The 11,183-nt window shown below is 40.1% G+C and overlaps 2 protein-coding genes across 2 annotated transcripts; both read right to left on the minus strand.

The window, feature by feature from the left end:
• Nucleotides 1-420: 420 nt before the first annotated feature.
• On the minus strand, nt 421-9,914 carry LOC144638853 (uncharacterized). Its single transcript, XM_078498144.1, has 4 exons — nt 9,676-9,914; nt 4,384-4,754; nt 1,614-2,066; nt 421-836 (listed from the first exon to the last, which is right to left on the minus strand). The coding sequence occupies exons 2-4, from the start codon at nt 4,634-4,636 to the stop codon at nt 526-528; spliced, it is 1,017 nt and encodes a 338-aa protein (XP_078354270.1). The 5' UTR covers nt 4,637-4,754; nt 9,676-9,914; the 3' UTR covers nt 421-525.
• LOC144638850 (uncharacterized) lies at nt 7,446-9,644 on the minus strand. Its single transcript, XM_078498139.1, has 3 exons — nt 9,309-9,644; nt 8,428-8,922; nt 7,446-7,811 (listed from the first exon to the last, which is right to left on the minus strand). Exons 1-3 carry the CDS (start codon nt 9,556-9,558, stop codon nt 7,495-7,497), a joined length of 1,062 nt encoding a protein of 353 aa, XP_078354265.1. The 5' UTR covers nt 9,559-9,644; the 3' UTR covers nt 7,446-7,494.
• Nucleotides 9,915-11,183: the final 1,269 nt, after the last annotated feature.

Raw genomic sequence — 11,183 nt, forward strand, 5'->3', positions numbered from 1 at the left:
GGGTTCTACTGTATCACTGAACATGAGTGTAATTAGACAATGGAATGAAGATGAAATAGCATTCATACATCGCTTCTCTGGAGTGGTGCTGTTTGTTTGACTTTATTATCTAACTGCTAAGGTTTTGGCCTTTAAATTTTAATGGAGCTCTCTTACTAGGGGCCTGGAAGCTCGCTGTAACATCGCGCCCAGGGTTGCAAGCAGTAGTACAAACTCTTCTATTAACATTGCTCCAGTCACCAAAGGCGAAGCACAATTATCAACAGTTTCCTCCCGTTTACTTATCCAGTCTCTAATAACGGACTGTTCTTCGTTAATGGATTCGTTACGAGCATCAATGTGATTAAAAAAAAACAGAATGAAGTGTATTTTAATATATGTTTTAATGTATCATCCTCTACAGACCTACTGTGTAGCAACTTTTAAGCTTTAGCTTGCTGATAAACTATTACATGTAAAAAGAAAATAACTGAGATGTGATGGTTTGCAAATCGTATTTCAGATCACTCACAATGTATAAGCTTCCTACTTCTCAAAGCCAAAAACTTCCATTTCACTGACAGTAAAGTTCTGATTTCCTGCTAGAAACGTGGTAGCATTCTGACCGGTTGGGCACTGGTAAGAGGTGTTCAACTTTACAGAACAGTTGTTGGAATTTGGTGCATTGGCTATAACAAGATCACAACCATTTCCAAATACTGGCCCAAAGCCACTGTGGCACCAGATAGCATTTCCTTCTTTTCCAGCAACCAGAGGCATCTTCGTTGGTGGCAGACCGCTTGGGTTGACAAGGCTGAACAAGAAAGAGTCTGGTGCTTTTTTGTAACCTGCAGAACCTAATGAAGAGAGGAAATAGCTGATCGATTATAATGCTTATCAGGAATTCATCCACTACAGAGTGACATTCTTAATCCCAAAATTTAAACTTGTACTACAAAAATAAGCCAAAATACTGTATATTAATTTCATATTCCAACATTACCGCAGCCAGTATTTTTTTATAACACCTTGAATTTTAAAATGGACTAAAAAAAGGTTTCAGATGCCCTTTGCTAGTCGAGGTTTACCTTGAGACATTCGCTCCATGATCAGATAGCTAACCAAAAGTCAGATCGCTGTAAACAGATCAAACAGAAAATTTACTCCGTTCCAAACTGAAGTGACTCCGCTTCATGTTATATAAACTCTTAAGTGCGAAGTGTCAGGAGCCCATGCCTGAAAGTGTAAATTATTGCTTTAATAATACACCGAATACAGAGTGTTCAAGATGTCGTTCAATATATACAGCTCAGAACTTTTGGATCTGAGCGAAGTCACTTCTGTCTGAAGCAATAGAGTTGATCATGAAGCGATTTGATTCAACTGAATATTTTTGATTAGCCAAAATGCATGATCTGATTGAAAGGTCTGAATGTTATCCACCCCCATTATTGGAAAAAGAAGATAACGAACTTGGCCGATAGTGGATAGGCAAGGCTTTGACAGCAACTCAGATATACAAAGATACATCCTACATTTGTCTCGATTGCAAAAAGAGAGGCTCTTGTTTTATTGTTTTTTTATCGGACAGTTTCCTTTGGATTATAAAGCAGTACTCGAGGGACAAAACCTACTATCCCAGTTTTGGTCGGTATATCCTCCAAATATATAATTTCCACTCTTGACCACTGTCACCGTCGGTCCTTTGTTGTCACAACAAGAGTGAAAGTTGGCAGCAGCCCAGCCATCACGGGAAGCACGGTACAACAACTTGTCTCTGGCGTTTGTGAAGGCCGGGGTCTCCTTCAACCAGTTCATCAATGTTTTGCATTGATCTGATGACAGGATCCCTGAATCATTGAAGGGTTTTGGTGTCAGCGCCTTAATTATTCCCTCAACTTGATAAAATTCAGCCTCGGCCAGAAGCTCCTCGCGAACAATCTCGTCTTTAGGCACAATAAGCTGCCCAGTGCGAAGATAATTCAGGATATACCGGAAGTGAGTTCCATCGCGATCAATGAAGTAAGATCCATCCTCGCTTGGCTTTGTGTCAAATCTTCCTGAAAACATGGCGTGTAACATCGAACCTGGGATAAACACGATTAAAACTTATATAAACTTTGTGAAACATCACGAAAGATTATGACGTTGGACCATAAAATGTTTCCAAATTTAGCCAAATTTAGAACTTCTTGGAAACAGGGAAGTAATATTTCTGAAGCACTTAAAAAATATACAGTGGAAACCCGCCTTACGGCCAATACGGCCACCCGGCGAAAACGTACACACATTTTCTTAGAATAAAACTCCGTTAATGCAGCCACCCCGTTACTACGACCAACGGCTACATGCTGAAATCCTAACCTGTATAATCCTTTATTTTACCCCGTTATTAGGCCACTTGAGCCAAATACCCATTTTTCAATCCAGTTACTTTGTTCATTTTTCCATCATATTGTATATGTGGGGAATCCCGAACCCTCGAGTTTGGATTCGAGTTCGAGTTCGAGTTGGACTTCGAGTTGGACTTCGAGTTAAACTTCGAGCCAATAAATTAATAAAAAAATAAAACATAAAACGGTGTATGTTACGAAATTCACCGCAGGGTCACTTTTGGAACTTAGAATGTTCTTTAGGTTACCGTTGCATAAGTAGAATCAGTGACTTTTAAATAAAGATGCTGAAAACAGAGATTAATGTTTGCTCATTGGCTGTTGGAAGCAAAATGTTTCGCTTCTTTTGCCCATTAGCTGTTGGAAGAGAAACGTTAAGCGAGACGTTTCGCATCTTTTGCCCATTGGGTGTCGGAAGCCATGGAAGCGACTGGTTTCGCTTTTTAAACGACATGTTTCGCTTCTTTTGCCCATTGGCTGTTGGAAGCGAAACGTTACGCATCTTTTGCCCATTGGGTGTCGGAAGCGAGATGATTCGCATCTTTGCCCATTGGTTGTTGGAAACGAAACATTTCACATCTTTCCCTCGACTAATAGTGTGTTGTGGCCGTGGAAGTGAGGCGTTGCGCTTCCATTTGCCGTTAGCATTGGAAGCGGAACGTTTCGCTTCTGCGCGCACAATAATGGAACGCACGACTCGCTTCAAAAGTCACATCATGTTCAAAAGAATTGCGTCGCATATTATGCCAACTGCTAATTGCCCGTATGTTAATAAATATCTATTTATGAATAAATTTTATGCTTTAATGTTCCCTTTGGATCAAGCGACTTAACTGCGAACATTTGATAGCTGATAGACGCTCAATTAACTTGAAATTGCAAATTCAAAACAAACATCATTCCAATTGCGTGTGTTCCGAACGGTGCACGACTGTTAACTCATTCATCGCAACCTTCAAAGGAACCAGACAATTGAGAAAAGACAAATCGCCCGAGGAGTTCTTCAGTCCAGTGATCAAACCAACAGGAAGCTAAACTGGCTGCTTTAGTTTGATGTTATCTCGACCGACTAGTCAAAGCAATTCTAATTAACAAATATTTTGAAGTGTTTTCACACAGTATGAGAGGTTTGTTCAATTGTCTTTCAAAAGAAGAAAATGTGATTTACGAACTTGATGCCATTTAGATTTCTAGTTTTATTACTAATTCATACGTTCAACTGATGAATAGCAAATTTTTTTCGTTTACATGTATTTAGATAGCTAGGTATTTGTTTAGAACACACGAGTGCTAGTTTCGAAAAATGTCCTATATATGTTAAATGTATTCTGTTGGCGCCACATTTCATAAAAGGCGTGGCAGGCTACCTATTAATTAAACTAATTACACATTTCATTATCAACAAGTTATGAAAATTTCTTTTAAATAAGGTTTAGGTTTCGACGTCTCTAACCAAGGTTGAATCATTCGACTAAATGGGAGTCTCCAGAAAGGGAATAGAGTGATTTCAGTAAACCCGTGAAATAGTTATTACACTTTTAGATACTATTACACAAAAATTCCATTGTTTTCTTTTGTTTCCTTTTGACTATTACGCACAAACTGGTAGATATTGTTTCACGGGTTAAATGAAATCACTCTATTTGATTTTGATAGCTTCTATATAGCCGTGATCCGTCAATTTGAAATTGCAAAATTAGCACTTGAAAAAAAAAATTGCGACGTCTCTTTCTATGGCATGTTTAGTGACTGGGCAGGGTATAAGCAGAAGCCTCGGTCACGGATTTTCAAACAAGGTACTAGGCGCCTTGGATAGTCTTGGATTTTACTATTCGCCACCCCTTACCGGGAAATTTTGTCAGTCTGAGCTTTCAAAAAGATTAACTCGCAAAATTTTATTGAGCTGTTATTTTTAAATCCAATGTTTGAGCGTTGATTGTGTCGCTTTTTTCATTCAACCAAACCCTAAGGCCTCATTCAAGATGTCAAATGTAAAGGTAATTTAAAATACCTGGATCTTTGTTCAGTGTTGCCAAACTGGTCGAGAAAAGGTGGCCACCAACATTAAGTTTCACCATTTTCGAGAAATGGATATGCTCGAGCTTCTTCGCTGCCTCGTCAAGTGCTTCCATTTCCTTGCGAACTCTGTTCGTCTCACGGTGCAATAAGTCGAAAGCTTCGTTGATGTGTTTGTTCACATCCTCGAGCACTTTACTGCCGTGAGAACTGATTTCTTCCTCCGAGTTACGCGATGATGAAGACATGTTCCTTCGAACAAAGACACTGCAAACTCTGACTTTGTAGAATAAACAGCACGGATCACCCGATTCTCAGAAGTTTCGATTTCGCGGAAATATACATTATGGATTGGTTTTGGTCACGCTACATATACACCTGTCACGAAAGAGGCGATTGGCCCAGTCCTCTCTTGGCGTGTACGTTTTTTGCAGGTTGTCGTTCTTTGGCTCAAAATCGCGAATTTTAGCAGTTTGAAGGATTTTGTTTTCGATGTTGACATCTATTATGAAAAAGGGTAGAACGTCCAACGGCTCCAAATTAGCACAGCTCCAGCGCGGAGGCGATTTTCGACCTGAAGATCCCATTGCATTCGAAAAAAAAACTAGTAACCATAATTTTTAAGCCATCCGAATGCATAGTTACGAAAAGTTGTGCCGGAGGGGAATCTCTACTCTCTCCCGCCCCAAGAGCGAGAACGAGGTTGAAATCTCTATTCCCCAACCTCTTTCTGAGTGGATACAATTAAACAATGGTCGTTCACGATTTCGTTGCATAAATAGTGTAATATTCTACCCTGGGTATTGTTATTAATGACATGGTAATAAGATATGGAGAATCGCTCTGGCCTGGGACAAGCCCAAGACCAGGCGAGGATAGGAGCTGAGGGGGTCAACCCGACTTTTTACTCGATTGGGAGGGAGGGTGGGCAGCCAAATTCTCTACTTTCGCGGCCTCGAGTAGAGTGATGGGGTGGAGCACATTGTATCATATGTATATGTATCCCTAAACCCGTTGGAACTACAATTATGGGATATATCATATTTCCTAGGTTGGTCCATAGGCTTTAGCTAATATTGTTCAGTAGATATTTCTCTATCTTTGTGCCAAATTTGGTGCTTTTACCATAAATCCCACAATTCCGTCATATTTTTGCACCAATCTGCCGGACTACTTGCCTCGTCTAGTTTTTAACCAAAAATTAAATTGTTGGGAAAATAATCCCAAGTTGAACAAGATTTATTTTTCTCAAGAAACTAACCTTATGAAAAATGTTGAAGAAAGAGTTTCAGAACTTCAAGACTTCAAAAGTTTCTGAATGGCATGCCCCAAGAACCCCCTAGCAAGATCTTGCCTCGTCTATGGAAAATGTCTGCTTGCGGCCCTGTTGCCGCAATCAAAGATTTGGCAAGGTTTGACAAAGATGGTCCTTTACATCTTTGACCCAAGTCAAAGGTATGGGTCAAAGGCTGTAAAGCCCTGATCGCAAAGTTTCAGAATGAGCTCTTGCCGAAACGCAATTTGGAATCAATTTGTATATAGTATGATCCTTTCAATACGCAAAGCCGTATACTAAATGAGGAAAATGTGAACGCTGTCATCAGTGTCGGTATTGCCTATTGACATACGCGGTGCAGAACTGTGCAAAACGCAAATCATGAAGTTAACGGCAAGAAGAAGGCTACTTAACAGGGGTATTGAAGCAGTACAAGGCTCTGCACGTGCATTGTACATTTTTAAAACTTGAAGAAAACTTCAAATTTTCTCATCTCTGTATTTGCATGCTGCCATTGTTCCATAATCTTCTTTCTTGAAATTTTTGTGATAATCTTTTCTAGGATTATATCTCTACAAATTCCTGTCTTCCTTGTGCTTTTGTCTTCGAAAGTGTAGCAAAGGTAATTAGCGCGCCTGCGTTGTCCTTATCCGTGTCGGCGTGGTTGCTACGCAACAAGAGTAAGTTTCCAATTCGAACTGATGATGTGGCTTCCTCTCTAAATATAGTAGTTCATTTATTTTTTTAGATTAAGGTTTACAGTTAGCGACGGAACTTTGGTGCAGGGTTGTCCAGTCCGTCGACGTTTCAGATTGAAAATGCTTGTGTGCAATAACTGTCCAAGAGAAAATCTATATTCTTTGATATATCACTCCTTACGAGTCTGAGTAAATTGGGTTTACTGTGTATTGAGTGTAATTAGACAATGAAATGAAAATAAAATATTTTCTCATTTTTTGGTGTTTTTTTTTTCTTATATTACTATTCTTTTATTTTTTAAGGCATGGTTTCTCCGTTACAGTGTTTGGGGCCTGTATGCTCGTTATGACATCGCTCGCAATGTTGCAAGCAGTAACGTTCGAACGCTTCTATTATCTTTAAACATTGCTCCAGTCGCCAAAGGTGTAGCACAATTATCAACAATTTCCCTCCGTTCACTTATCTAATCCCTAGTTCGAACGCAACGGATTGTTTCTCGTTAATAATCGTAACGAGCATCAATGTGACAACAAAACCTAAACAGACTGAAGTTTATTTTAATAAATCATCTTCTACAGACCTAAAATTCAACCCCGGGGGGGGGGGGGGGGGGGGGCGGGATAATGGCCTATACGGGGAGGCTCCGCCCGAAAGGGGTACCTTTTTCAGGCTTCAGGTATATAAAAGGGTCACGAGTTTAAGTATATGAAATGGAAATCTGTCATTTGGCTATTTAAAAGGGCCTTTAAATATAATATTTCAAACAGGCGCAATTTATGGCTGTATTATTTTAATTTATTAAGCGCTACATAAAAATGACAAGAAAACGTCCTATTTTAAGTCCACTCCATGTCTCTTAGGTATATGAAAGGGGTACCTTTTTTCAGTTAAAGGTATACGAAAGGGGTACAATTTCTGTCAAAAATGGTATATAAAAGGGTAAGGGGTTAGAACTTGGGGCGGAGCCTCCCCGTATAAAACTTCTTTGAGTACCCCCCCCCCCCTGGGAGTTCAACAACTTTTTTAAAGTTAAGCTTTATCTTACCAATTAACTGTGCCATGCAAAAAGAAAATAACTGAGTGTGATCGTTTGCTAATTGTATTTCATATTGGCTACCAAGTGTAAGCTTCTTACTTCTCAAAGCCAAAAACTTCCATTTCACTGACACGAAAGTTTTGATTTCCTGCTAAAAACGTGGTAGCATTCTGACCGGTTGGACACTGGTAAGCGTTGTTCAGACTTACATAGCAGTTGTTGGAATTTGGTGCATGGGAAATACAAAGATCATAGTTATTGCCATCTCCAAATGTTGGCCCATAGCTACTACTGCATAAGATAGCATTTCCTTCTTGTCCAGCTATCAAAGGCATCTTTGTTGCTGGCAGACCGCTTGGGTTGACAAGGCTGAACAGGAACGAGTCTGGTGCTCTTTTCCAACAAGCAGAACCTAATGAAGAAAGGAAATAACTGATTGATTATAATGCTCGCCAGGAATTCATCACTACAGAGTGGCATCCTAAAAAACCCAAGATTTAAAAGAGTACTAGGAAAATCGTCAAGAATATGTCTACTTCTTATTCCTAAACAACCAGTGCCAATATTTTAATTTGTACATAACTCCTCCCTACCACCATCCCGGAGGGGGGGGGAGCTCCTAATATAAAAAGGTCAGGCTGCTTGTTTTAAATTTCAAAAGGAACCTATAATAGGAGAGTGTCACATGAAATAACCTCAGAGGTACCCCCTGGTAACAACTAATATTATTATATGGGTGCTTGAAATTAAACATTCTGTGGTAACTAAGCAGGACTTCTAAAATAATGCTCATAACGACTGGGTACTAGTCTGACTGAAAGGTCTGAGTCTCACGAATTTCCCTTATTGAAAGAGAAGATAATGAACTTGGCCGATATGCGAAGCTTTGAGGGCAACTCAGATAGAAACACATGCAACATTTGTCTTTACTTCAAAGAGAGGCTCTTGTTCCATTTCATTGTTATGTATCGGGCAGTTCCCTTTGGACAAGCTGTACTCAGAAGAGCATTTATTAAAGTAAGACTTACCATCCCAGTTTTGGTCGGTATATCCTCCAAATATATAATTTCCACTCTTGACCACTGTCACCGTTGCTCCCTTGTTGTCACAACAAGAGTGAAAGTTGGTAGTAGACCAGCCATTACAAGAAGCACGGTACAACAAGTTGCCACTGACGTTTGTGAGTACCCGGGTTTCCTTCAACCAGTTCATCAATGTTTCGCATTGATCTGATGACAGGATCACAGAATCCTTGAAGAGTTTCGGCTGGGCTTTTGGCTCGGGTTTTGGCTCGGGTTTTGGTGTCAGCGCCTTAATTATTCCCTCAACTTGATAAAATTCAGCCTCGGCCAGAAGCTCCTCACGAATTCGAACAAGCTCGTCTTGAGGCACAATAAGTTGCCCAGTGCGAAGGTAATTCAGGATATACCGGAAGTGAGTTCCATCGCGATCAATGAAGTAAGATCCATCCTCGCTTGGCTTTGTGTCAAATCTTCCCGAAAACATGGCGTGTAACATGGAACCTGGGATAAACATGATTAAGGAAAGTGTATTTTTTTTAACAACCTTGCAAAAGTAGACAAAAGTCTTGCATGCGGAACGGATTACGCTGTGGGACTATAAAATGTTTCCCAATTAAGCCGCAATCAATTTCAGAACTTCTTAGAATCGATTCTTAGAATCAAGGAAGTAATGTGAGTAGTTCAAAGACATACTGATATTCGCTTTCGAAACATGTTTCCCACCCCAATAATCGGAGAAACATTTACTCGCGCACCGATGTTTCCTTGCCAGGCCCTATGCTAACAAGCGAGTCTCGATGTTTTTGAATATTTAAGCTTCCATGTTTAGTGTGGTACCTCTTAGCTAAACATTCAAGTTGTCACATGTAAAGGTAATTTAAAAGTACCTGGATCTTTGTTCAAGGTTGCCAAACTGGTCGAGAAAAGGTGGCCGCCGACATCGAGTTTTATTCTCTTGGAGAAGTGAACGTGCTCGAGCTTCTTTGCTGCCTCATCAAGAGCTTCCATTTCCTTGCGAACTCTGTTCGTCTCGCGGTTTAAAATATCGAGGACTTTCTTGACGTAGTTATTGACATCCTCGAGCACTTCACCACTGTGGGAACTGGTTTCTTCCTCTGAGTTACGCGATGAAGACATTCTACTTCGAACAAAGAGACTTCAAACACTGACTTCGTAAAATAAGTGGAGCGAATCAGCCGATTCTTGGAACTTTCGATTTCGCGGAAACGTACATTGTGGTTGTTTTTTGGTCACGCTACACCTGTCACGAAAATGGCGATTGGCCCAGTCCTCTCTCGGCGTGTAAGTTTTCTTGTCTGTTGTGAAGTGTCGTTCTTTTGGCTAGAAATGGCGAATTTTAGCAGTTTGAAGGATTTTTCTACAACAAATTATGAAGAAAGGGTAGAACGTCCAACAGCTCCAGCTCAGAGGCGATTTTCGATCTGAAAATCCCATTGCACAGCTTTGAAACTAAGCAGCAAAAGAGGTGTAGGGGCCCGTACTGACTTGTCTGCATTAAAAACTCAGTAATGATTCACTGCGACCAATTTTAATTCTTATACAACCGAGGTTACATCCAAAAGCAGCTAAACAACGCGGGAAAAAATGACATAGTCAAAATGAAGAAACAAAAGAACAGAAAGTTAATGAAAATGTCTTAGCACCCATGTGCTTTTCAGAGTCCGCTCTTGTGAGGCCTTTTTGCCCTACGAAATCGCGATCCGTCTTAAACAAAAGGAAGGCTCGACGAATCTTCTCGTATCATTCAATCGATAATTCATCGAAACAGCCGAGAGCTAAAGCCCACGAACAAAAACGAGTAACCAAAGTTTTTAAGCCGTCCGAATGCGTAGTTACGAAAAGTTTTACTGGAGGAAAGCGTTATTCCCCAGCCTCTTTCTGATTGGATACCATTAAACAATGGTCGCTGAAGATTTCGTATTAGAAGTACATGTGTACAAGTTTCGATTCTGCTAGTAAAGGGAGTGATATCTGTGGTTCGACACAGGCCAATTATGCAAGGACCCTATCGCTTTTTCATATTTGGTAACGACATATTTGTGCTACCGGTAACCTTGTAACCGTTCCTTACGGTTAGTTAAAACGGTGGGTTTCATGTATGTGTAAGACTACCGGTAATTTGGGTAGTTCATCCGTACACATACACAGAAACACGGGAGTTTTGAAACCTCGTCTTGGTAAACACGAGTGCAAGTCTGCAACATAATAAAATGCATCCTTTGCCCGTGTACATCAATAGTTAAACAACAACAGCTTCTAAACCACAAAACAATACAGTAGACGGTGTTGGAACCAAGGCAGCCTTTATTATTAAATTAAGTTAATAATTAACTACATTACAAATACAACTGGAAAACCTAATATTTAAACGAATAACAAATTACACTCAAATAACAAACAGAACAGAATAAACACAATAATCGAAAGGCTGTCCGATAAGAAATAGGTGACAAAAAAGCTGTACCGTAATATAAAATACCCTGGGTGGGACGGGAGGGAAAACTGCCAACGTAGCGAACTGAGATGTGCTAGTGCGAGCTAGCGATATAGCAACTGATGAGTAGACTGTACATCCTAAGCTATATGTGTAGCATGATGTATTTTTACAATTCATGTGATAGTTATTTTACTGATACAGAGTGATGCAAGCTAACGTGACCCTGAATTATGAAATAGTTTAAAGGTTGCCTGGTTCCCAGTGCCAACAGTTTGTGATTTAGAAACACATCACCACAAGGCTG

This window comes from Oculina patagonica, chromosome 14, assembly GCF_052425735.1.
Source record: "Oculina patagonica isolate OP01 chromosome 14, crgOcupat, whole genome shotgun sequence".
NCBI classification, from domain to species: domain Eukaryota; kingdom Metazoa; phylum Cnidaria; class Anthozoa; order Scleractinia; family Oculinidae; genus Oculina; species Oculina patagonica.

Coding starts and splice junctions, on each gene's coding strand:
- LOC144638850 (XM_078498139.1), bottom strand. CDS start 9,558: ATGTCTTCATCGCGTAACTCAGAGGAAGAAACCAGTTCCCACAGTGGT. Junction 8,923..9,308: donor AACCTTGAACAAAGATCCAG/GTACTTTTAAAT, acceptor TGTTTATCCCAG/GTTCCATGTTACACGCCATG. Junction 7,812..8,427: donor TACCGACCAAAACTGGGATG/GTAAGTCTTACT, acceptor TTTCTTCATTAG/GTTCTGCTTGTTGGAAAAGA.
- LOC144638853 (XM_078498144.1), bottom strand. CDS start 4,636: ATGTCTTCATCATCGCGTAACTCGGAGGAAGAAATCAGTTCTCACGGC. Junction 2,067..4,383: donor AACACTGAACAAAGATCCAG/GTATTTTAAATT, acceptor TGTTTATCCCAG/GTTCGATGTTACACGCCATG. Junction 837..1,613: donor TACCGACCAAAACTGGGATA/GTAGGTTTTGTC, acceptor TCTCTTCATTAG/GTTCTGCAGGTTACAAAAAA.